The 27182-nt window shown below is 44.5% G+C and overlaps 1 protein-coding gene across 5 annotated transcripts in view; it reads right to left on the bottom strand.

The window, feature by feature from the left end:
- ST3GAL3 (ST3 beta-galactoside alpha-2,3-sialyltransferase 3) overlaps positions 1 to 27182 on the bottom strand; it is a 188120-nt gene that overhangs the window by 77498 nt on the left and 83440 nt on the right. For all 5 annotated transcript variants that reach the window (XM_032877539.1, XM_032877542.1, XM_032877541.1 and 2 more), the window contains one exon: positions 19037 to 19079. In XM_032877539.1, the coding sequence (XP_032733430.1) occupies positions 19037 to 19079 (43 nt within the window). The remainder of the gene's footprint in view (positions 1 to 19036; positions 19080 to 27182) is intronic.

Raw genomic sequence — 27182 nt, 5'->3', positions numbered from 1 at the left:
TGGGACCTCTGGGGCAGTTAGCGGTCAAAACCACCGAGATTAACAGTCGCCAACTCCCTCCGGCCAGAATAGTTAGTTTCTCTAAGGCACTCACACTCCAAATGCCAGGAGGCCCCCACAGATGTCTGATCAGATCATTCAGCCCTTGTTCTTCTCATACTCTCCAGCTGGCCTTTCATTTTGGGAGATTTAGCATTTCAAGCAGTAAGAGCACCCATTGTCCTGCAAACGTGACTACCAAGCCCCTGGGGTGAAGAGCTCAAACCCCTGTACTCAAGAGGAAAGCCAGGCCAGGCGGACAGACTGGAACCCAAGAGAAGGAACCACACTTCCACTCCCCTGCCTCACCCGGCAGCACTGAGTTTAAGGATCAGGCCGTGCAGAGGTTCTAAGTGGGAAGAGCACGGGATCTGCAACGAGACACTTTCCCGGAGGTCACTGGCAAGTTGTGTGACCTTGGGCAAATGATGGAAAATCTGATTCTCATCTTGCTCATCTGCAAATTGGAACCACTCAGTTCCCAGGGATCTTGGGAGGATGTGGTGAGAAAGCACCCTTGGAGGGACCGGCCGTCCCCTAGAGCATCACACACGGTTATGTGAAACGCGAGGTGGCAGAGGCAGGCATCCAGATCACGGAGGCTCCGAATGCCTCGCTCCGTCCGGTTTGGATTCTGTGATAAGGGTGCGTCCCTGGAGGATGCCCAGTGGGAGAGTGCATTTAGGGATCAATGCTGGGGAGGTAAGGAAAGACTGGAAGGAGCAGTCCATGAGACAGAACACTAATCTAGAGAGAGTGAGTGGTCCCTCCGTTGCCAAAGGCCAGGAGTGTTTCGAGGAGGACACAGGAACCACCTGCATGGAACACAGTGGAAGGCCTGGCAAGGTGTGGCCACTGGCTGGACAGCCGGCTTTGGCAACACGGAGGTGACTCCTAACCTTGAAAGAGCTGGTTCACTGGAGAGTGGGGGTGAAAGGCTGATTTCACTGGGTTTAAGGGAAAACAGAACGAGTGGAGTCGCAGAATAGAGACTACTGTTTTTGCTCTAAGGGGAGACAGAGAAATGCGGCAACAGATGAAGGGAGGAAGCAGGCAAAGATGTTTTTTGAGGTTAGGAGACAGTTTAGCATGTTTGTAATTTGGCTGGAATAAGAAGGCAACTCCTGATGCGTCAAGAGACAGGACAGCTATAGGACAAATGTCCTTGAGGAGGTAGGGAAGGGGGAGGAGGGGGACAGACCTAATACAAAAGTAGGAGGGCTGGCCGTCCTCTGCTGGCCCCTCCCCACCCTGGCCAGCAACTGCCTAGTCACCTTTGCACCCATTTCCCTCCCCAGCAGAACCAACCCACCTGCCTACAGACCTCATTTCACCCAGCCTACTTTGACCTTAGCTGGCTCACTTGTTGCCATGCTCCTTCCTGCCCCCTCCCCTCCATCCTGCTCATTCATTCGTTCATGCATTCACTCAACAAACATTTGGAGGTGAGTCACTCTGCTCGGACTTGTGTCCTGACTCCACCCTTCCTAGCTGCATGATTTTGGCCACGCTATGGATTTGCTCTGTGCCTTCATGCCCACATCTTTAAAAACTGGGATGGTACTCACACAACCGTCCTGAGGGTTAGGGTGAGAATAAAGTGCTGTTAAGTAACTGAAATTAAAATATAAACTTCAAAAAAAAATAAGCAAACAAACAAAAAAGACACAACCAAAAAAATACAAAAACAGCAACAACAACAACACACACACAACAACAACAAAAAATAAACTGCATCCAGGTGTTTGTGTGGCTTAATAGTTCATTTGTTTTTGTCACTGAATATTATTTAATTGTATGGATACACTTTGTATATCCATTCACCTTGACAGATATCTTGGCTCCTTCCAGTTTTTGATGATTTTGAATAAAATTGCTAACATTACTTATTTTAAAAAAGAGAGAGAATAAAGTGCTTAGTATAATAGCTGGCACTTAGTTTTCTCTCAATACATGCTCACTGTAACAGCCTTGTTGTGCGACACTGGCCTGGGATTAGGGACACAATAATGGCTAGGATCTGGTTCTGGCCCACCACCAGTTACACCAAAGAGTAAATGTCCCTTTAAATGAGCCTTCTATCCTAGACCATGAAAACTGAGCCTGGTGCAGAGCACCTAGGCACCATGCATAGCACAGAGTACAGAAGCACCCAACAAAATGTTTGTCGGTGTGAACTCAACTGGTTACCTTGACTAGTTGGAAGGTTAATTAGCAGAAAGTGTGGGGGAGACGTGGTGATGGCTGTGAGAAATGGAGATGGGCCTGTGAGGATTCTTCCTGGGCCTCTAAAGTCCAGTGATGGGCATCTTGTGAGCAATGACCTAATTTCCAGAACCTTCTCCGAGAGGACTGAAATCAGATCAGCCCCCTACTATTGTCTCCTCCTTCATTCAGCCCCCAGCTCACTGCCGTGGAGTTCAGGAACTGGTTGTGACCATGGAACCAGACTGTGTAGGTAACACCTGACACGCTGCTTTACTAACAGCAGTGAATAAACAGTAGTGTCCTTTCAAGCCAGTAGAGCAATTTAATCAGAGCTAGCCAATATTACCATTGGGTAAGAACCCTCAGCCCAGGGGCGCCTGGGTGGCTCAGTTGGTTAGGCGACTGCCTTCAGCTCAGGTCATGATCCTGGAGTCCTGGGATTAAGTCCTGCATCAGACTCCCAGCTCCATGGGAAATCTGCTTCTCCCTCTGACTTCTCCCCTCTCATTCTCTCCCTCACACACTCTCTCTCTCAAATAAATAAATAAAATCTTAAAAAAAAAAAAAGAACCCTCAGCCCAGAGCTAGCTCCACCACTGCTTCTTCAATGCTATCCTCCCTCACCGTCCTGATGAAGATGCATTTCTTAAGTCAAGCAGAGAGAGTCAATTATATGGTTTCATTTACTTGTGGAGCATAAGGAATAACACGGAGGGCATGGGGAGATGGAGAGAAGTGAGCTGGGGGAAATCAGAGGGGGAGATGAACCATGAGAGACTGTGGACTCTAAAAAACAAACTGAGGGTTTTGTGGGGGGTGGGGTGAGGGGTTGGGTGAGCCCGCTGGTGGGTCTTGAGGAGGACACATATTGCACGGAGCCCTGGAGGTGGTGCATAAACAATGAATCTTGGAACACTGAAAGAAAAAAAAAAAAAAAAAAAAGATGCATTTCCCCAGCTACCGGAGACCCGTGTCCAGAACGTGACTTGGGAAATGGCAGCAGCAGCTTAGGTTAGCGTTAGCAACCCTATTCTGTCATGACACATTTTCATTTTTCTTTCTTTCTGAAGTCGGACTAGTGAAAGAAAGGCTACTTAACACTGCCGTAGGTCCTTTCAGCTCCAAGATGAAACTTCCCTCCTTCAGGGTAACTTCTATCTCCTCTGACCGCCTTGTCCGACTAGCTGCATTATTACAGGTCTGCTGGCTCCTCCTGCATTATCATCAGTGTCTTCATTCACCCACATCTGGGGGTGGCCAGTCCACTGTGCCCTGGGCATTACTGACCCTTTGCTCTCGTGAACACCAGTGGAGGCTCGGGCTCCCATAGAGTTTGGGCCCCATTTATGGTGATCCATAATAAACTGGGCAGCACTGTCCTCTGTCTCTCTCATCGCTTTAAGGCAGAGGGATGGCTTCATCTGAGCCATCTGGAATTGGTGGTATTTCTTAGCTCTAGAGGACCTGCCTTTCAGCCCTTGCTACTTTGCACTGTAATCCCTTTTCAATGAACCAGGCCACTCTGCCGTTTGCTCGGTGATTCTGGAGCTGACATTACTGCAGTTTACTTTTGTCTCCATGACCTGGTCATTTCTTTCCTTTTGGCCGGAAGGGTGCTCTCCTGTAAGCTCTTGCAAGTGCTTTAGCCTGAGCTGTATAGGAAATGCTCACAGAGACTCCCCATCCGGATCTGTGGCAACTGCTCCAATTCAAGTTTGTTTCTACATTTCTTAAAAAAACAAAACAAAACAAGACAACCGCATCCTCTTTCAGGGTGGTAGTGGGAAGAACATGGAAACTAACATTTACTGAGCACTAACCATATACTAATAGTTGACCTGATTATTTCATTTAGCTTTACCATAGTCTTCTAAGGCTGTACAGCCCTGAGATCCAGGCATCTGGGGTGTAGAGTCCAAGAGAAGACATAGTTGGAAGATGTAGTGTTCTATTTTTTTTTTTAAGATTTTTATTTATTTATTTGACAGAGATCACAAGTAGGCAGAGAGGTAGGCAGAGAGAGGAGGAAACAGGTTCCCTGGCGAGCAGAGAGCCCGATGTGGGGCTTGATCCCAGGGCTCTGGAATCATGACCTGAGCCGAAGGCAGAGGCCTTAACCCACTGAGCCACCCAGGCACCCCTACTGTTCTATTTTTAACACTATAAAATTTCAAATGATAAATTCTGATAGGGCTTGCATTGAATTTGTAGATTGCTTTGAGTGGTATGTAATTCATTCTTCCAATCCAAGAGCAGGGTACATTGTTCCATTTATTTCTGCCTTCTTCAATTTCTTTCATCAAAGTCTCATAGTCTTCAGTGGTACAGGTCTTTCACCTCCTTGGCTGAATTTATTTCTAAGTCTTTTACTCTTTTTGAGGTAACTGTAAATGGATTTTTAAGGAATTTCTCTTACCGATAGTTACTGCTGTATTAAAATGCAACTGATCTTTGTGTATTGATTTTGTATCCTGCAACTTTACTGAATCCCTTTATCAGTTCACGTGGTTTTTTGGTGGAGTCTTTAGAATCTTCTCTATATAATATCACATCATCTGCAAATACAGGCACTTTCACTTCTTCCTTTCTGCTCTGGATGCCTTTCTTCTTCTTACCTAACAGTCTGGGCTAGGACTTCTAACACTATGATGAATAAAGGTGGTGAGAGTGGACCTCCCTGTCTTGTTCCTGATCTTAGAGGAAAAGCTTTCAGCTTTTTACTGTTGACGATGTTCGCTGTGGGTTTGTCATATATGGTCTTTATTATGTTGAGGTAAATTCCCCCTATTCCCACCTGTTGATAGTTTTTATTATAAATGGATGTGGAGATCTGTCAAATGCTGGGGCACCTGAGTCCCTCAGTCAGTTCAGCATCTGGCTCTTGATTTCAGGTCGAGCTCGGGGTCATGAGATCCAGCCCCACGTCAGGTTTCACACTCCACGGGGAGTCTGCTCGAGATTCTCTCTCCCTTGCCCTTTGCCCCTTCCACCATGCAGGCTATCTCTCTAAAATAAATAAATCTTAAAATAACAACAACAACAAAACCCGGTTCCAGAGAGCCAAGGTACTAAGGATAGTAGAAGTATTATTAGTTTTTTCTTGTGGCAGGAGGTGTGACTTAGCCAGGAATGATGCACTGGACAATAAAATACATGAAGAGATGCCTGAACCTGAACAGAAAAGAGATGGCATCTGGATACTGTGAAGAATGTTCATGTGACCTGAATGGACAATAAACAAATACATAAGCATCTCTTCTTTCCTTATCGTTCTAAATCCTCATCAGTAAATCACTGTATCGCACATGGAGCCATCGACACATTTATATACCAGAGGTGTTACAAAGATATTTAGCCGGGGGCCGCCTGGGTGGCTCAGCTGTTAAGCATCTGCCTTCAGCTCAGGTCATGGTCCCAGGGTGCTGGGATGGAGCCCCACATGAGACTCCCTGCTCAGTGGGGAGCCTGCTTCTCCCACTCCCACTTCCCCTGCTTGTGCTCATGTATGCTCTCTGTCAAATAAATAAGTAAAATCTTAAAAAAATATTTTTAGCTGGGGCTCTGCATACCCTTGGTGCAGCCCTACTTTAAGGTATTATTCTCGTTTTTGACGAGACAAATTGAGTCTAAAATCCATCTTCTGCTCTTCCCAAAGCCCTTGCTTTCTTTGATATAAAGAACAATGGGCATAAAGATAAAAAGACTTGAGTTTAAGTAACCAGCTCTTCTACTTACTAATTGTGTAACCTCACGTAAGAAGTAATTGGTTTCCTCAACTCTTACAACAGCTGTAATAACACATATTTTCTAGAATGGATAGAAAGATCAAATGATTTCCTGCAACAATGTAGGTCAGAGCATTCTTTGCAAAGTTACAGAAATGTCAGTGGCTGCTCCTGTTCTAATGCTTGATTTCTGCTTTTACTACTTCTAGATCATCTGAATTACCATTTCACTAATCTAATGAGGAAAAAACTGTTCCCTTTCATTTTTCTTACTTGGCTTATTTTCTCCAATTCACTTGGCTGTCTCCAAACCCCTGCTAATAGGTATGTGTGTGTGTAGTTAGATTTATACCTAAGTCTTTCTCTGCATGTGTGTGCTATGTAAATGATGCTGTATTTTTATTAATTGACTGATCGATTTTTTTTACGTGGGAGCTATTGGGTTTGTTTTCCCAGATGCAGCAATTCTTTGAAGGCCTAAGTTTTTACTTGCAAAGCAGGGATAATAATGGTACCTACCTTAGAGGTGAAGACTGAAAGAGACAATGTACATAAGGCTTGGTGCTTAGTGGGCATGCAATATACTATTAGTAATTAGCAGAGATGTCATCAGTTTCTGCTAATCCAAAGCTTACATTGGAATAATTAAAGCATGAGACTTCACTATCCTCCAGAGGGTCACAGTCTAGTTTTACGACCTAGTAGGAAACAACTATGCATTACAGGTGTCATAACTACATCAAACATAGTCATGCAGGTCTGGGCATCTCTGATGGACATCTTCAGCCTCTTCCAAAGCAGAGCAGGCCTTCCTGGCACCCCAGGCATTTGTGCCACTGGTCCCCTGCCTGGCACTTCTTCCCTTCTCCCACTATCAGGCTCCTGGGGCTGCCGCCACAAATTACCCCAAAGGCACGGGGCAGGGAAGCTTAAAACAGACACTTATCCTCTCACAGTTCCAGAGGCCAGAAGTCCAAAATCGAGGTGGTTTCCTCAGGCAGTTCCTTCTAGAGGCTCTGAGGGAGAATCTGCTCTGGGCTCCTCGGCAGCAGCTGACAACCCTCGGTGTTCCTGGGCTTGTGGATGCATCACTCCACTCTCTGCCTCCACTGTCGTGGTGCTCCTTCAATGATACTGTGTTTTTAATGTCAAATTCCAATTGCTTACTGCTGGTATACTGGAAAAGACTGACTTGTGTGTATTATTAACCTCATATCCTATGGCCTTGCTATACCTGCTAACGTGCTCCAGGAGTGTTTTGACAAGTCTCTGGGTTTCTCTACAGAGAGAATCATGTCATCTGTGAAAAAAGACAGTTTTATGTTGTCATTACCCCATCTCTATGCCTTTTAATTCCTTTTCTTTTCTTTTCTTTTTTTTTTTTACTTGAATTAGCTGGAGGTTACTGTATAATACTGTAAAGGAGTGGTGAAAGGGGACATTCCTGCTTTTGCCCAGTCTTGGGGGAATGCATCTAGTTTTCTCATCATTCAGCATGTTAACTGCCGGGTTTTTTGTAGGTGTTCTTTAACATACTCTATTACTGGTTTGCTGACTCTTTTTTCTAAAATCATGATTGGATATTGGATTGTATCAAATGCTTTTCCTGCGTCTTATAGATATGATCATGTAATTTTCCCCTTTGCCTGATGATGGGACAGAATACAGTCACTGATTTTCTGATGTGGAATCAGTCTTGCACACCTGGAACAAATCCCACTTAGTTGTAGTATTTGATTCTTTTTATACAATGAATATACATTCAATATGCTAATATTTTCTTGAGGATTTTTATGTTATGTTCATGAGAGAGAACAATCTATAGCTTTCCTTTTTTTTTTTTTTTAAGATTTTATTTATTTATTTGGCAAAGAGAGATCACAAGTAGATAGAGAGGCAGGCAGAGAGAGAGGGGGGAAGCAGTCTCCCTGCTGAGCAGAGAGCCAGATGCGGGGCTCGATCCCAGGACCCTGAGATCATGACCTGAGCCAAAGGCAGAGGCTAAACCCACTGAGCCACCCAGGAGCCCTATAGTTTTCCTTTCTTATAATGTCTTTTTTTTTTTTTTCCTAAACAGTGTCCTACATCCAATGTAGGGCTTGAACTCATGACCCCAAGAGTCATATGCTCTACCGACTGAGCCAGCCTTACGTTATCTTCACAAGAGATAATGGTCTGTCGTTCTCCTTTCTTATAATGTCTTTTTCTTTTTTTTTTTTTTAAAGCAATCTCTACATCCAATAGGGGGCTTGAACTCATGACGCCAAGATCAAGAGTCACATGCTCTACTGACTGAGCCAGCCTTTTCTTATGGTGTCTTCATCTTGTTTTGATTTTCGGATAATGCTAGCTTTACAGAACAAGTTAGGAAGTGTTCCCTCTGTTTCTATTGTAGATTGTAGAGAATTGGTATCATCTCTTCCTTGAACGTCTGAAAGAATTCATCAGTGAAACTAACTAAATGCAGTGTTCTCTGTCTTGGAAGGTTATTAAATTTTGATTCAATTTCTTTAGTAGATAACAGAGCTATTCAGATGATCTATTTCTTCTTGTGTGAGTTTTGGAAGTTTGTGTCTTCCAAGGAATTGGTCCATTGTACCTAAGTTATCAAACTGCCTTTACAGACTTGTTCACAATATTCCTTTATTGTTCTTTTAATATCCAGAGGATCAGTAATGACGATGCTCCTTTTATTTCTGGTATTAGTCATTTGTATCTTCTCTTTCCCTCTCTCTCTCTCTTTTTTGGTTAGCCCAGCTAGAGGTTTATTGATTTTATTAATATTTTCAAAGAACTAGCATTTAGTTTTGTTGATTTTTCTCTACTGAATTCTGTTTTACTTTTTTTTTTTAAGATTTTATTTATTTATTTGACAGAGGGAGAGAGAGATCACAAGTAGGCAGAGAGGCAGGCAGAGAGAGAGAGGGAAGCAGGCTCCCTGCTGAGCAGAGAGCCCGATACGGGGCTCGATCCCAGGACCCTGAGATCATGACCTGGGCCAAAGGCAGAGGCTTAACCCACTGAGCCACCCAGGCACCCCTGCTTTTTACTTCTTTGATGGCCTCCTATGTACTATCTCTCTTCATACTTCTATCCTCTCCAATCCATCTACCCTTCTGCAAAGTCATCTTCCTATAGTTCAAAACTGACTATGTTTTTCACCTACTTCAAACACTTCAGTGGCATCTTTTGCCTTCAAAATGAAGCCAGAACTCCTTCCTGTTGTGTCAAAAGCCCTGCATGATTTGGTCTGCCCATTCTTCCAGACTTATCATGCCTCACCCTCAGACCTCCTGGGGATTTGACAGCACAGCAAAGACAGTAAGTCTTTACACAAATATTTATTGAAATTATAGGTAAGGAAGAGATACTTAAATAGGCTAATAGAATGTACAGGAAACTCTTAAAATAATTGATTCAGATTTTAAAAGCCCATAAAGGAGAAACTAAAGAAAGGGTTGGTAACCAAAAATTAATATAAGATTTCTGAAAGTAGTGTTTAGAGACCTAGAGATCACAATGAAAGTTGAAAAAAAAATACAGAAGAGAAGGCACATCCAAATATATCTTTTCACTGTAAATATATATGAGGATAAGACGAAAAATGTTAACTCAAAAGGAAAAAAGGACCCACAATCCCACTATCCTAATAAAACTTCTACTACATTCTGCTGTGGTTATGATACATTCAGATATTATTATAGTGACAGGCTTAAGGCTGTATCTCCATGGTTCTCAACCCTCGCATGTATGAATCACCTGAGGGAACATTTAAACACTAAGGTATCTAAGTCTGATTCCTGACCTGCTAAATCAGAATCTCTGGGTGGTGAGGAGAGCCAACATATGTAGACAGACTGAGAGCCAACGTATGTAGACAGACTGCTCTGTGTTGGGAGGGCTCTCCCCTCAAACCCGAGTTTATTCTTGGTATCAACCAACTGGGAGAGTGCAGAGTTCCTCAGACAGGAGACAGTACCTTTTAGAGTACCTTATTCTCAACTTGGAACCACTTTGAACTCACCTGAAGAGCTTAAAAAATCCCAATGCCCAGGCCAAACTTGAACCTGATGACTTTAGAATCCATGTCCGGTGGGACGCAGGCATGGGTCATGTTTTAAGCTCCCTGGGTGATTCCAATATTCAGTCCGGTTGAGGAGCTACTGTGCTGAGAGCCCCAGGAGAGCTGCAAAGTGGGGATGTGGCTCTTTGGGTCTTGATCACATAGGTACTGAGATGTGCAGGAGGAAGTCTTTGAACAACGGGGCTTGTGAACAGGCTAGAAGATGTGAAGCCAGGAGCCCCTTAGAATCCTGCCAAGCTGCGCTCTCCTGCTGTGAACTAAGGAGGCGCTGGCTTGAGCTATCTACAAAAGAAGCAGGACGCTGTAGTTTACAAACCAGACTACCTTTCTGGCTTTCTTGTGCTCTTGGGGCTTGTTTCTCTGTTGTCCTCTTTTCGTCTTCAGTGAAATATTTTTAGCTTTGCTTAGAGGAACCAAGAAGAAAGAATTTTGTTGTTGTTTTCTCCCCCACTCTTTTTTAAAGCATTAAAGAGAACCCATGCTCTTCTACAGTCAACCTGATGGTGGGGGCAGTTCTTGACGTGACAGACCCTCCAGGAGAGGGTGACGCGCAGGGTTAAAGATGGGGTCACGTGACAGTCCTCGTCTCTGCACTTCCCAAGCCTCCAAAATCTTCCAATACTGAGACTTAGGGTCTGGGTTCCATTATTACAGATGGCACTATTCTGTCTTCTATCCTCCTCCTCTGTCCTTGATTGACTTCCCACACATTTACTGACTATTCACTGAGCACCAGGAACACTAGACAAGGCACTGGGAGCACACCTGGGAGCGGGACATTCCTACCCCCTATCCTTAAGAAGCTTACTTAGGATCAAACTGACAGTGTGGATTTGGGAAAAAAGAGAAAGTTCTATGGAAGAGTGGGATGAGGATAAAGTCTGAAGCCAGGTGGAAAGGGGTCTGAATGCTGGCTTGATCACATACAGTTCTGTAAACAGGTAAATTATTTCTAGTGACTTTCTCATTTGTTAAAATATATTTAAATAGGGGCGCCTGGGTGGCTCGGTGGGTTAAAACTCTGCCTTCGGCTCAGGTCATGATCTCAGGGTCCTGGGATGGAGCCCTGCACCGGGCTCTCTGCTCGGCGGGGAGCCTGCTTCCCCCTCTTTCTCTCTGCCTGCCTCTCTGCCTACTTGTGATCTCTGTCTGTTAAACAAATAAAATCTTTTTTAAAAAATGCATTTAAACACCACCTACTTCTGGGGTGCCTGGGTGGCTGGGTCAGTTAAAGTGTTTGCCTTCAGCTCAGATCATGATCCCAGGGTCCTCGGGATCAGAGTCCCACATCAAGTTCCTCAGTGGGGAGTCTGCTTCTCCCTCTCCCTCTGTCCCTTCCCCCTGCTCTCAAGCTCTCTCTCTTTTGCTCTCTCTCAAATAAATAAAATCCTTAAAAAAAAAAATACCACCTACTTTATAGAATTGTCCACCAATTAATTCATTCAATAAATGTTTCCTGAGAATTACCACGTGCTGGTAATTCTGTTTTAGGTGCTAAGACATAGTAGTGAAAAAAACAGACAAACCCCTTTCACCTGCCCTCCCTCTAGACAAATAAGTAGATAAAACACAGATTTCCAACAGTGAAAAACACTCTGGAGAAAAATGGCACAGTAGGGGGAATGGGGAATGCCAACAGAGGTTAGGGTTACAACTTTAAGTGGGATGAGCAGAGGACACTTGAGCTAAGGTCTGAAAAGGTGAGGCAGTCTCTGCAGATGTCTTGGGAAGAGCATCCCAGACAAAGATTTGAGCAAATACCAAGAGTTGGAGGCAGGAATATGCCTGGAGTATTGGAGGCACAGTCAGGAGCCCAGTATAGTATAATAAACAGGGGGAGTGGTAAGATAACAGGGGTCTAGACCGTGGAAGGACGTTGGCTGAGAGTGGTAAAAACTCTGGCTCTTATTCCAAGAGAAATGGGGAGCCATGCGGGAGTTCTGAGCACAGGAGAACTGAGTCTATCTTGTACTTAACAGGATGGATCACTTTGGCTTCAGGTGTGGAACTAGTCCACCAGGACGCAAGTGTGAAAGCAGGCAGGAATATTATCATGTAGGAGCTGGTGGTTGTCTGGACAGAGTGATGGTGGGAGAGGGAGTGAAAAGTGGCTGGATCTCCAGATATTTAAGGTAAAGCTGACAGGTTTTGCTGATGGTTAGTGTCAAAGACATGATGCTAAGGTTTTTTTGTTTGTTTTTAAGATTTTTTTTTTTTAATTTACTTATTTGACACAGAGAGAGAGATCACAAGTAGGCAGAGAGGCAGGCAGAGAGAGAGAGAGTGGGAAGCGGGCTCCCTGCTGAGCAGAGAGCCCGATGCGGGGCTTGATCCCAGGACCCTGAGACCATGACCTGAGCCAAAGGCAGAGGCTTAACCCTCTGAGCCACCCAGGAGCCCCGATGCTAAGGTTTTTGACCCGAGCAACTGGAAGGATGAAGTTACCATGTACTGGGTTAGGGAAGATTCTGGAGCACAGGGTGTGAATCCAGAGTTTGGTTCTAGACCTGTGAAGTGTGAGATGCTTATACACCCACGTAAAGGAAGCAACTGGGTGAATGATTCTGAAGCAGGGTAAGGAGGACCAGGCTTGTATTGTATGTTTAGGAGTCATAGGCTTCGGATGACAGGGGATCTAAGCCACGGGACTGCTGAGGTCTTCTAAGCAGCTGTGGTGAGGATGGGTAACACAGCAAGTGCCAAGTACAGCATCAGGCATATACCACGTGTTCAATAAACACTCTCCCGGTGTAGCTATAGGGAACCCGGCGGGCGGTGCAAGAAACAGCAAACTAGGCCTCGGGGTATATTTTAGACTGTCCCAGGTTTATAGGCCTTTCGCAGATGACCTGCATTTTCACAAGCCTTTGGAGGTTAAAAATGATTGGTTTTGGCTTTCGTATCTTTGTGTCTTCACAGAGAATTCCTTACGAAAGCAGACTGAGCACTGAAGTCCCGTGCCCTCGCCCACATGGTGACTACAGCACACCACACGCTGGCAGCAGCCAGGACCTTTCCAGAGCGCAGAGCACCTAGCCACACTGAGCTGAAACAGACGAAACCCCGCTTAGCTAAGTCAGCTCCCTGACGGCTGTCATGAGCTCAGGAAACACACCTACCTGGGCACCAGGGGCGGGCTCCTTTGAGGCTCTGGTGGCTCTTCTCTCCACCAGAATCATGCGCACATTCCTGGCTGCTGGTGTCACAGCCCTCATAAGTGAGATTTCCTTCAGGCTCTGTGCTGAGTGCTCTGCCTCCAGATTATTGGTGGGCCTAACTGCTCTCTCTTCCTTTGAAGTCTCGCTCAAATGTCACCTTCCAATGAGGTCTATCCTGACAACCTCATTCAAACTCATAATCTCTCCTCCAGCGTTCCCATGTCCTGCTCTATTTTCTGTGGTGCCACTTCTTACCTTCCAAGATACTGAAATCTCCTCAGTTACACTTTTTGTTTAATGACTATCTTGCTCACTGGGATATTCTCATAGAACAGAACATTGCTTGACACACTGAAGTTGCTCAAGACATTGGCTGAATAAAGGAGGAAACTGCTCACCTCACTGTTGGGGCAGAAGCTGGTAGCCCTGAGCCTTTCCTCAGGAACCCCAACTTTGAACGTCAGACTTTTAGAGAACCCAGAGCTCCCCCAGGAAGCAGACTGCCTCCCTTCCCCCTACAGCTATCATCCCATCAAGCTGTAGCTGAGTACACTGAGAGCCTGAGCGTCCCCCAAGCCCACCCCAGGGGAACACGAGATTAATTCTTGGGCAATTTGGGGGCAGCCTCACATCCTGGCTGTTCTTGTTGGATCCCTCAATGATGTCCTTGTCGGTTTCCTCATGCATAAGTCACTGTTCTCTGCTTCTTCTCGGCCCTGTCTCCCGCTTCTCCCTGTCTGCACTATGCTAACTTTCCACTGTGATCTGTGAAGTCTTGTCCCTTTACATCCTCAGCTTCTTCAGTGAACGCGCCTTCCATCTGCTGCTTTCACAGAAATCTGGGACTCCCCCCAAGATGCCATTTCCTCTCCAGCCTTGTGTGATGGAGGCTGCTCTTTCTTTTCTTTTCTTTTTTTAAAGACTTTATCTATTTATTTGACAGAGAAACAGCAAGAGCAGGAACACGAGCTGGGGGAGTGGGAGAGGGAATGCGGGCTTCTTGGCAAGCAGGGAGTCCGAGGCAGGGCTCCATCCCAGGACCCCAGTATCATGCCCCGAGCCAAAGGCAGACAGTTAACAACTGAGCCACCCAGGCACCCAAGGCTGCTCATTCTTGTCTTCCCCATCCAGCTGAGGACCCCTTGTATCCTCTCTGCACTCCATCTACGCTCTCAAGCCACCATTTATGTCATTCTTATCAGATAAAATAAAAAACAAAAACCCGTTCATTGTTGATGCTATCCAGAAACACTACTTCCTACCGCTCCCCCGCACTGTTCTCATTTACTCCTTTCCCATTCACCAAGTCTTTAGCTCACAACACACCCTTTCCAGTCACACTTATAAGGTCATCTGTTTGGCTTAGCATTTCCAGTTTTATGCCAGTTACAAAGAGCATAGTTGGTCCTCAAGAAATACTTCTGGGGCACCTGCGCGGCACACTGAGTCAGCTGAGTGTCAAACTCTTGGTCATGATCTCGGGGTCATGAGATCAAGCCCTGGGTCAGGCTCCATTGTCAGCAGGAAGTCTGCTTGGGGTTCCCTCTACCCCTCTCTCTGCACCTCTCCCTGCTCACACACACACACTCTTTCTCTCTCAAATAAATAAATATATATATTTTTTTAAAAGAAATATTTGCTAAGTGAATAAGTGAAAAAATGAAATCTGGGACAGGGAGCAGGAGGTAAGCTGAGGTTCAAGTCTCATTTTAGGGTTATACCCTTCCCAGTTCAGCAGACACTGATAAGCTGAATCGTATCCTTGGATGATTAGTATTATCCCCACTTTATAACTCACTCAAGATTATAATTAGTAAGACGTGGAATTGGGCTTTAAAAAACCCATGTCTGACACCCAAAGTTTTAACCACCAAAATCCACTGCCCTCCTGAACATCATAGCTTGCAGCTAAAAGGTTTCGTACAGCTCACTGCATCTAAGTATTCTGAATATTTTCTGTAGTGTTGACACATGATTTTGTCCTCTAACACAAGCAGTAGGGAATTCCCAAAAGAAATAGAAAACTATTTTTCTCCACAGAGATATAATTAAGAGAATATAGTGAACCCCCCCTACCAAAAATCCAAAACATCTACTCCCAGATTTGTGGAGAATCATCAGACATAGAAACATTTTAATTAAGAGTATTTCTGTATAATAGGATTTCAAGAATGGAATGCGCCTGAGGTGGGGAGACAATTTCCATGCAGCTTTATCTGTGTAGAACTCTCAATTAAGGTAACTAGGATTTGTGGCCAAATCCAATCCACTATCTTGTTTTTCTTAAGGCCCATGAGTTAAGAATTACTTGTAATAGCTGAAAAAAAATCAGACTATTTCATGATACATAAAAATCATATTAAAATTTCAGTGTCCATAAATGAAATTTCTTTGGAACACAGACCTACTCATTTGTCTATGTGCTGCACCTGGCTGCTTTTATGTTACAGCAGCAGAGCTGAGTAGTTGCAACAGAAACAATAAAGCCAACATTGGCTAAAATGGTGACCATCTGGCCCTTACAGAAAAAGTTGGCCAACCCGTTACAGATAATTTCTTCTGACTTATCTTTCCGTTCACTCACACAGTCTTCAGTTCTATCTACTGCTAAATCCTACTGACTTTTTAATTTTACTAAATGTGTTTTTCAATTCTAGAAGTTTAGTTTTTCCAATCTAATATTTTACTTTTTTATAATCCCCTATTCCATGTATGTAATACATAATTCGATCTTGTCTTTGTTTCTTTAAATACAGTATATATGCAATTGCTTTATCAATTGTGTCTGGTAATTCCAATTTCACAAGTCTTTGTGGGTTCCCCTCTGTTGTCTGGGGTTTTTCATGGTTCTCACTAATGGAGCCTTATTTCCTCGTGTGCTTATTTGTTTTTACTGTTCATTAACTTGAAAGGTTATTTGCAAGGAGCTCACGTCTTCCTCCAAAGCAGACTTACATTTGCCTCTGCCAAGACCTTGGCGGCACTGCCAGTCTAGGCTACCTTAAACTCTCATATACTTAAAGTTCATGGCTCAAGATTCCATAGATCACTTGGCTGCAAATACCAAGTGTCGCTTTTTATTAACTTATGGCCCTGATCCACTCAGAGTTCTGGCAACCTTTTCTGGCGGAGAAGTGCAGGTTTCCTTCTAGTTCATCCTACGCGGAGTCCTTTGGGATTCCAGTTTAATGTGGAAAGGATCAAGAGATGGAAAATAGGGAAGAGATGATGGTGGACCTGGAGGCTAGAATGAGAAGGTCTAACATTTAAACTGATTAAAGGGGAGTAGAGAGAAAGTGGGCAAAGGCAATATTTAAACAGATAATGCCTGAAAATTTTCCAGAACATATGCATTCCTATACTCCAGAAGTATATGACAGATTGTAGATACACTTGCTGTGAGCAAAGCATAACATACAGACTCTTCAAATCACTATGTTGTACACCCGAAGCTAATGTGAGATTGTGTGTCAACTATAATTCAATTTTAAAAATCAATTCTGTAAAACAAAAAAAAAGGTTTACTTTAGAAAATTAAATATTTAAAAATCTAAACAAATTCAATCAAGACAAATAAAAAGAAATTCTTACATTTATAAATGTATTCATATTTTATACAACCCTTTCTTCTATTCTTCCTAAAAACCTTGGGAGGCAGGTATTATCATCTGTGTTTTTCATAAGGAAACACTGGTTTTCAGAGAACTCAGACAAATTATCTACAGTCATGTAATTCTAAGCAGCAGGGACAGAATTTAAATCTAGCCCTTCTGATTCAAGTCTGGGTTCCCTCCTGTACTTCAGAAGTAGAACGCAATACAGCAGGAGGCTTCTTCAGAAGAGGAGATCTGGCCACTGCTAAGGCATCACCTCCAGAGCTCAGAACCCTGAACTTGGAAACTTTTCCCTGGAAGCAGATAAAAATCATTCCCACATGGCTATGCTTTCTTCTGAAGATAAGCACTGGACTGGAGAAGTCTTTGCAATCAGAGGCAGAAACGTTCTAGCTTGTACCTTAACTTGTGAGTTATTCCCTAGGCTAAAGACCAAGTTGACTCAAATGGTTCATGGGCCTGGCCTGGTGGGCAACAGATAGCCGCACAACAGCCCACCATGTACTAGCCAGCTCAGCAGTGACAGGACTGTCCTCCTAATTCCCCTCCTCATGCTGGAGACAGTTTAAAAACTGTAGTTAATACGTCCTAGGAAACATGCCTTTTGTTCATCAATGTGATCTGACTTGGTAAATCACTACATCTCTTCCATTCTGGTGGCATTTCACTTGTTTACAGCTTATGCTTGATTTCTTTTTCGCCCAGAGCACTAAATTAAGAACTTTTCTAAGGGGGTAGCCTGTGGCTTTCTAGCATGACTGGGCCCCATTCCCCAGATGTTAACATGTGGCTGACATCTCTCTGCTCACCTGGCGTAAAGGGCAGACCATCCTTCCCTTGGGGCTGCCTCCGTGATGTGTAAAAGCTGGGAGAATTACGACGCCTGAACTCACAGTACGAGGTACAAGAACCACAAAGCCAGACAACCATGAAACAGGCCTAGAGGCTGGACAATTCAGTGGGAAAGCCGGAGAGCCCCAGATTCGATGTCTCATGTGTAGGTGCAGTCATCACCATCACAATCAGCTATGGTCAAGGGCTCATGCAAGGGAGGAAAGGAAGGAGACACAATTCCCATCTTCCACATCCATCTGGGATGGAACAAGGGCCATGGGTGCACAAAGACGACGGATAACCGAAAGGAGCCACAGGTGGTTTTGCAAACATTTACTGCAAACCAGCCAGGCACGAGGAGCCATGCAGGGCACGGACACACAGAATGGCTGCAGCCCCATCTCGAGGCATCCCAGCCTAAAGGGGAAGTGCACGGTCATCCACCTGTCCTTCATGCATCCATCCATGCAGCCACGGCCTGGGTTTATCCAGCACCTCACAAACACGCCAGCCCTGGTTAGGTGCTAGGGAGACCAAGAAGGCCAGAACAGAGGATTAGATACTCTGTAGTTGAAAATCCATACGAATTAATCATTTCCATTAAATCCTTACCATAACGCTGGGAGGTAGGCATATTGGTGTCCTCATCTTACAGATGGAACTGAGGCTCAAACTGGTTCAGGAGTTTGCCCCAAATGACAAAAAGAGGAAATGGCAATCCAGGATTCCAACCAAGTGAGCCTGGCACCAAGCCCGTGCTCTTGATAAATTGACAATTATCACACAGTTAATTATAGTATGATGAGATCACTGGTGACAGAGGAAGCATCATGGAAGAGATCATGAATTTTGTGTAGGGAAGAGGCGGTCTTTGAGTTTTCCGAGGTGGGCAGCAAGGAAAGGGCAGAGCAGGCACAGATAACAAGCATAAGCCGAGGTGGAGGGGAATGGAGGGTTTGCCTGCGGCAGAGGGATAGGAGCTACTGTGGGGGAGGGGGTCTGATCACAGAAGGCTTTGCACGCCAGGCTGCAGGACATCTTTGCCTGGTCACTGCTTCCTGCTGCAACTCAACCATACTCAACCATCCTCTGCTCTGTAGCAGAAGCCTTCCCGGGGAACTCCTTGTCCCCCGAACCTGGCAGGAGCTGTCCGTGCCAGCCAAGTCTCAGGCGTTATGTTTGCACCCACAATCCCATCCTCTCTGGGATCCCGCAAGTGGTATATGCTCCAAGAGTCTGCTGGCAGACTGAGGCCAGAGGCCCCAGGGAGTCCCCCAACAGACACAGGGCAGAGCACGTGACCCTTTGAAGTTGGACCCCAGCCCCCAGAGACATCTCTACCACAGAGTTAAGGCGCTTTTGCATTCTACTCACAGCTTGGAGTCCAGCTTCAGGAGGAAACCCAACCGATCATACTCTGGAAAAGAAAAGCAGAAAATGTCACTGGAGTGAAGCCACTGCTGATTGCACAGACCATGGAACAGACAACTGCTCAAGGAACAGAGCCAAACACATAAGTCACGACTAAATTTACGTCAGAGAACTGCTGAACACCTGTTTTATAAAGGACCAGGTTCAATGCCAGGTGCTTCCCAGACCCTCTAGGCCAACAGTCCTATGCTGGCATGTAACAGTCTTCCTGTTTAAATGTGGTACTTGACTGAAATTTACTTAAACCACAAAACCGGACCCCCGGAGAACTAACAGGGCCAGAAGCAATCTCTGCTTCCTCTAAGTTCGAATCTTAATTTTTGCTGAAGCAGTCGTGTTCACTACATCTTCACTCCATAGCCAAGGGGTCTTCGAATCCATGGCAATGAACCCAGCCTCTTCATGACAGCCACAAAGACCTGACAGATCTAGTTACATAAATATTAGGGAACTGAAAATGAAATCTAAAAATAAGTTGTAAGATGTCTACGACAACTGATAAATCCTGGAGGGTTTAAGTTCTTTACATCTTCCCTCATTGTAAAATGAAGTTGAAGTAGTTTTACAAAGTTGCAGGAAGTACAAGATTTTTAAAAAGAAGGTATCTGGGACCGAAGGGGAAAATAAGCACAAGAAAAATAACAAAATACAACCAGGACAAGAATACCAAAACCGGATGACCTGTAAGGTCCTATGTGCTCGCTGGAGGAAGGTTACAGATTTACCCCACCCCAAGATTTCTTCAGCATTAGCAAAAGCTAAGTGCAAAGCACTGATAAAATGGTTTATAGTGTTCATAAAATAAACCAGGAGAATCAGAGCTATTCATGCTATGAAGACTTGAGAAGTGCCAAAAAGTGATTTCTTGTACCTTTGTTCAATGATTGCAAAATGTGTGTGTGTATGTGTGTGTGTGTGTGTGTGCGCACGCGCGCGTGTGTGCGTGTGTGTGTGTAGAGTGGCTACATCAAAATAAGGCAGCCTATGAATGCAGCTCTCAGTTGGCCTGGCTTCACCTGAGGATAAAAGAGAATACCGAGACCAAACAACTAAATGAAAAAGACCATGAGGCAAGGCTTTGGAGGAACTCTGTCTTTAATAAGCTAAGATGGGCCAAGAGAAGGAAGTTACACGTACTGACAAGTACCTCGAAGGAGCCATTCTGCAAGGCCAAGTAAGGCCCGGATTTGAACTCTTTCTTAAGCATAAGAGTAATTCCTCTTCTTGAAATTGAAGATACCAACTAGGACGCACAGCCCAACAGAAACTGGCCTCCCAGGAGAATACGCGCGGGCAGTCAAAGCCTTTCCTCAAAATAATTCTGCTTTTGCTCTAACTCAGATAAGTGGATGGGAGACTGCTTAATATATCAGGAATCTATAAAAGTCAGCAAGGAAAAAAAAAAAAGGCTTCAATTTTAAAAATAAACTGAAAACAAAATTTGCAAAAAGGGTTAGTTTTGAAGGTTAATACTCTTCCAGCAAGACTATTCGTCATTTAAAAAAAAAAAAAAAGAAAAAAGAAAAAGAAAATCTCATTAATGTGCCCACACCTGTTGCTTCTCCCCATGTGGTCATAACCTTGGGGCAACCAGCCTGCTACGGCTCCTCGGGCCCAAGCTAAGACTTCCCTGGACATACAATGAATCCATGCTTTGGCTGGTTCCTTCCAGACACCAGAGAATGTTTTCCCCTCATTGCAAACTCAGATGTCAGGGCCAAGTAAGAACATAACACAAACAAGGGAAGGAGGGGGAATGTGATACTCTCCCATAGTAACTCATACTACTGATTTTAGCTGCACTGAAAACAAATCCATCCTGTCGAAATGTCTTTTTCTCACTGTGCATTTTTGTACAGTAGCCATAATGTCTACAGATTATTTTCCAGTGGTGTCTTAAGTTTGGTTTCCCACATACACATGCTAACTGCATATTAAATAGATTAGAAAACTTTGTGTTTCTAAAGAAATTCCCTTCATGGCTCTCCTGGACTGTTGTCTTTGCTCTTGCTCTGAGTACCAGGATATTTCATTTTACTCTGTAATTTAAGGAAAGGTAACTGTGTGAGCCCAACAGTGATAAATGGCAACTGACATTGCCTTCGGGTCACAGAGCCAAGAGGGAGTGGAGCCCATCTGGAGACTCCATGCTTTGCCGAAGGAGGGGGGTCTCCGCCAGCGCCAGATAACAAAGGCAGCCAGTGATGCAGGCCCAGCGTTGCCACGTTCTGATTTTTTTTTTTTTTTTAAAGCCAAGAATCTGGTTCTTTAAAGGTAAACCTTCTCAATGTATAACTATTAACAGTACATTCAAGGAAAATTTAAAGATTAGTAGGAGGATTACCCAAAGTATGTCCCCAGGCAGGACTCAGTCAGTGGGCTGTCTATAAACTCTGTCCTAGGCTGGCAGCCCATGAGGACTGGAAACATTTCTCTTTTGTGGCTGCACCCAGTCGATGGTCCCTAAGTGTCTGCTGACTGTTATTACCGGGACTATTTGGTCACGACGGTCATTTATCCAAATCAATAATCTAATCGCACGCTAAAAAGAGTATTTCAGGGGTGCCTGGGTGGCTCAGTCTGTGAGGCATCCGACCCTGGACTTCGGCTCGGGTTGCGATCTCAGGGTCGTGAGATCCAGCTCCGAGTCAGGCTCTGCACTGGGCCTGGAGGCTGCTTAGGATTCTCAGTCTCCCCCTGTGCCACCCCACCCTCGCCCCGTTGCTTGCTCACTCGCTTGAGCTCTCTTAAAAAAAAAAAAAAAAAAAAGAGTATTTCAGCCAAGCCTGTGAGATGATACACTTCAGACACTAAAGTGAGGTTCTAGACTGAGCTATAAAAAATATCTGAGAGCTTGCCACATAATTCGAAAGGCCCTCCCTCCACCAAATATAAAAGTAACCAGCTATGAGCAATTAAGGAGGGAGAATTTGAACTGCTTCCCTGGAGAGAGCTGTGCTAGGGACTCCATCTCACTGAAGGGGCAGGATGGGCAGTACTCGTTTCTCCCTCACGCCTGGTGAGGGAGGCTTCACTTTGACCCTTCAAGAGTGGGGAACATGGTGGACTTCGGGTGCCTGACTTCCACCTGACCGGTGTAAAGGACACAAGGTGGGCTGGATGCAAAAGAGAGGTGCGTTAGAACTGGCCAGTGCTCCCAGGATTTGTTGCAGAAAAGGATGTGTGAATGAGCCGGTGTGGGTTTGTTTGGGGTCCCTTCCAAAACACCTGTCTGGAGGGTGGCCAGGGCTGCCGCAGAGAGCAGTGGGGCAGACACCAAGTCCAGGAGCTGCAGAAGGAGTGACGAGGCTCTGGTGGGCACATTGCCCCTCTCAGGGGAACTGCAAAGCAGAGGTCCCTCGTTGGAGGAGGGTCTCTAAAATGCCTATCAGAGCACCCCACAAACATTAGCTTTTTTTTTTTTTAGTTTTATTTATTATGACAAATAAAGATCACAAGTAGGCAGAGAGGCAGGCAGAGAGAGAGGAGGAAGCGGGCTCCCTGCTGAGCAGAGAGCCCGATGCGATACGGGGCTCAATCCCAGGACCATGGGATCATGACCTGAGCCGAAGGCAGAGACTTTAACCCACTGAGCCACTCAGGCGCCCCAAACGTTAGCTTTAAACACTCAGCAGCTGAGAGAGTGTTAAAAGGATCTTGTGCCTTTTCTGCTCCCATTCTCTCTCTCCCTTCCCCAGAGATTCCAAAGAGGTCAGAAGCGGCAGCCAGCATCTGGGGAGGAGTGGGAGGAGAAGGCCAAGCAGGGCACATCGCCTTCCCAGGGTCAGACACCTGCTGGTACGAAGCCCTGAGGGCAGGGAGGGGAAGTCACTGTAGCTTTGAATGAATTGAAAGCTATGGCTCTTACATAAAGCTGGATACTCTAATTTTGGAATTGGTGACTCAATGTGACCATGGGATTTTTATCACCTCAGAGGTATCAAAAAATTTCTCTGGACCTCCCACACTGAAAACATTTTAAGGGGACACAGGGAGACAAAATAAAGTCAGCTTTGATTACTCCCTGATGTGTCTTGAATGTTCAATACACTGGTTGTACTAATTCAGGCAAAAAGGGCAATTTAATGGTTCACACAACTGAACTGTGGGAAGGACCAGGGTGCAGAGGGCTTCAGGGACCATGGAAAGTTGACTGGAACACCACTGGGCCTCCCTCAGCCATTACTCTTCCTGACCAGCTTCCTTCCTGTCAGAAAACATGCTGCCAGCAACTTTCAGAAACACATCTTCAGCTTTGCCTCTGAAAACAGACAGAGACTCGGTCTTTCTGCTCCTAAAGGCGAAACTCCCAGGGAAGGTCCAGGAGTGGACTGGTGTGCATCCGTGACTCACACCTGCTCTCATCACAGTGACAGGAGACAAGGGTTATAAAAGAATCACGATTCCCATAGGACACATGTGGTTAGGAGAATTTTCCAGAAGAAGGAATGTGCTGTTCTGGACAAATGCAGGCTCTCAGGAACAGTAGGAAGTCTTTGGAAAACTGAGAGCTAGCTTAACCTCTGGGGGAACAACAGGTATGGCCACAGACTACGTCAAATGGGCCACTGTTACAATGGGCAGTGGACTTTTTTCCTCTCATCCTCATGCTGCTGTGGGATTTTTTTCTTCCCGCACCAATCTCCTTTTAAAATCTTTCTCATGTTGCCCTCTGGCTCACTTCCCTCCACCTTCCGGTAGACCTGAAGCCTGGCTCTGCCGTGTGAGACCTCACTTTGCCAGCTTCCTGGAGCCATGAGGGGGAGTACTCATGATGTGCTGTGGTGCAGTTTTCATCACCTTTCCTGGGTCTGGGGTTCACGGAGCTTCTTGGATCTGTATTAATCAAATGTGAAAATTTTCTAGCCATTATTTCTTCAAAATTTTTTCTGCTCTCCCCTCTCTTCAGGGGAGTTCCAATAATACAAGTATTAGGCTGCCTGACGTTCCACCACTCACTGAAGTGCTCTGTTCATTTTTTTTCCCAGTAATTTTGCACTCTGTACTTATTCTAGATAATTCCTATTAAAGTATCTTGTAGTTTACCACTCTTATTTTCTGCAGTATCTAATTGACTATTTATTGGTTTGGTACAGTTTTCATCACAAACGCTATTTTTTACCTCTAAATTTCTTTTTTATATCTTAAATGTCTTTCCTTAATATTCTCATGTTTTCTTCTATCTTCTTGAAGATACAGTATATGTTTCAAATGTCTCTGCCTACTAATTCTATCACTTGTTATCACTAGGCCTATTTCTATTGACTGTTTTTTCTCCTTATTATGGATTATTTTCATGCTTTTCTGAATTACCTGGTCATTATATATAAAACATTTTTTAAGTTTTTAATTTAATTTTTTTTAAGGATTTTTAAAAGGCAATCTCTACCTAATGTGGGGCTCAAACTCACAACCCCGAGATCAAGAGTCACATGCTCCACAGACTGAGCCAGCCAGGCACCCATAAGTTTTTAATTTTAACTCCAGTATAGTTAACATACAGTGTTGTATGTTTCAGGTGAGCAGGTGAGCCTGGTCATTCTTGATGGGATGCCAGCTATGTGAACTTTACTTTGTTGGGTGCAGGATATTTGTGCATTCCTTATTTATTTTTGAGATGCAGTTAAATTACTTAGAAAGTTTGATCCTTTCAAGGTTTGCTTTTAAGCTTTGTAGGGTTAAGATGAGAGTCAAAGTGGATTTTAGTCTCAGTCTTCGGTCTGAGATTTTCCTCTCCTGAGATCCAGACTTGTATATCCAGCTGTCTGCTGGACATATCCGCTTCCCACAGACACCTGAAATTCAGGCTGCCCCATACAGAGTTCTCTTTCACCATTCTCACATGTGCAGAACCTGGTTCTTCTCCTGAAGTCCCTGCCTTAATGAATGGTACCACTATTTACCCAGCTGCTGAGCTTGAAACCTGAAAGAATTCCTTGATTCCTATTTCCTTCTATTTAATTACCGTGTCCTTTTTTTTTTTTTTAAGTTTTTCTTTAAGGATGCCTCACTCTGATAAGTGTCTGCCTTCAGCTCAGGTCATGATCCCAGGGTCCTGGGAACGAACCCCACATTGGGCTCCCTACTCAGCGGGGAATCTGCTTCTCCCTCTGCCTCTCCACAGCCTGGCTTGTACTGTCTCTCACCTCACTCGCGCTCTCCCAAATAAATAAATAAAATCTTTAAAATAATGAAGTTTTAATTTAAATTCCAGTTAGTTAACATACAGTGTGATGTAATATTAATTTCAGGTATACAATATAGCAATTCAACACTTCCATACAATACCCAGTGCTCATCACAAGTGCACTCCTTAATCCCTATTACCTATTTCCCCCACCTCCCACCCACCTCATGTCTGATAACCAGTTTGTTCTCTCTAGTTAAGAGTCTGTTTCTTGGTTTGCCTTTTTTTTCCCCCCTTGGCTCATTTGTTTTGCTTCTTAAATTCCACAAATAAATGAAATCATATGGTATTTGTTCTTTTCTGACTTGTTTCACTTTCCACAACACTCTCTAGCTCTATCCACGTCCTTGCAAATGGCAAGCTTTCCTCCTTTTTACGGCTGAGTAATATTCCATTGTATATATACCACATCTTCTTTATCCATTCATCTGTCAACGGACACTTGGCTATTTCCATAATTTGGCTGTTGTGGATAATGCTGCTATAAACCTTGCAGTGAATGAATTACCATTTTTTTTTAAATTTCATCTTCTAAATGGATCTCAAATCCACTTACTTTTGTCCATTTTTACTATACTTGACTAAGAAGCCAGGTTCACCTCTCATTTGGATTACCTGCCTCCTGTCTTGTCCCTCTCTAACAGATTCTTCTTGATGTGACCAGAGCTTTCTACATGACAAATATGGTTATGTCATATGTCAGACACTTAACTGACTGAGCCACTATGCTTAAGGGGCACCTGGGCAGCTCAATCAGTTAAGTGTCTGCCTTCAGCTCAGGTCATGGTCCCAGGGTCCTGGGATCGAGGCCCATGTCAGGCTCCCTGCTCAGTGGGGGGCCTGCTTTTCTCGCTCCCTCTGCAGCTCTCCCTCCTTGAGCTGTCAAATAAATAAAATTAAAAAAAAAAAAAAAAAAAAAAGAGGCACCTGGGTCGCTCAGAAGGTTAAGCCTCTGCCTTCAGCTCAGGTCATGATCTCAGCCTCCTGGGATCGAGCCCTGCATCGGGCTCTCTGCTCACTAGGAAGCCTGCTTTCCCCTCTCTGCCCACCTCTCTGCCTACTTATGATTTCTCTCTCTCACTGTCAATAAGTAAATTAAAAAATCTTTTAAAAAAATAATAATAGGGGCGTCTGGGTGGCTCAGTTGGTTAAGCGACTGCCTTTGGCTCAGGTCATGGTCCTGGAGTCCCGGGATTGAGTCCCACATTGGGCTCCCTGCTCGGCAAGGAGTCTGCTTCTCCTGCTGACCTCTCTCCTCTCATGCTCTCTCTCAAATAAATAAATAAAATCTTTTAAAAAAATTTAAAAAACCATTTTAAAAATAAATAAAATAACTCTGCTTAAAACCTCTGAATGCCCTCTATTGTTCTAAGAATGAATCCCAGTCTCTTGGTTCATAAGGCCCTTCAGGATCTGACCTATAGCGACCATTCCAACCTAACTTTTGGAGTCCCTGCATCACCCCCACTCTGCCCCTGCCAAATGCTATGCTCTGGCCAGGCTGAGCTACTTTATTTTCCTCCAAAGTATCTTTACCATCTCTAGGCCTTTATACATGCTTTTAAACCTTATTCCCAACCCTTTCTCACATTGGTTATTCCCTACACATTGCTCCTAAGTGACCCACAGTCACCTCAAACTCAAAATGCTGCAAATCAGACTTAACTGCACCCTGTCCCCCAGTCCTATTTCTTTTTGTTTTGTTTTGTTTTGTTTCTTTACCATTCAGTCCTCCAAGAAAGACATGTTTGGTGTATCCTCTCTCATTTCTAAATACAGATCCTTCTCCCTGCACCGTGGTCACTGCTTTTGCTGGATCGGCACTGTTGCTTAGGCCGTGTGGCAAGCTCTTCCTCTGTCTGTACCTGTCCTCCTGGCCTCACCTTCTGCCACTCCCCTTTG

Source organism: Lontra canadensis, unplaced genomic scaffold, assembly GCF_010015895.1.
Source record: "Lontra canadensis isolate GAN:19392208 unplaced genomic scaffold, GSC_riverotter_1.0 scaffold60, whole genome shotgun sequence".
Taxonomy (NCBI): Eukaryota; Metazoa; Chordata; class Mammalia; order Carnivora; family Mustelidae; genus Lontra; species Lontra canadensis.
This window is presented reverse-complemented; position numbering and strand designations above follow the sequence as displayed.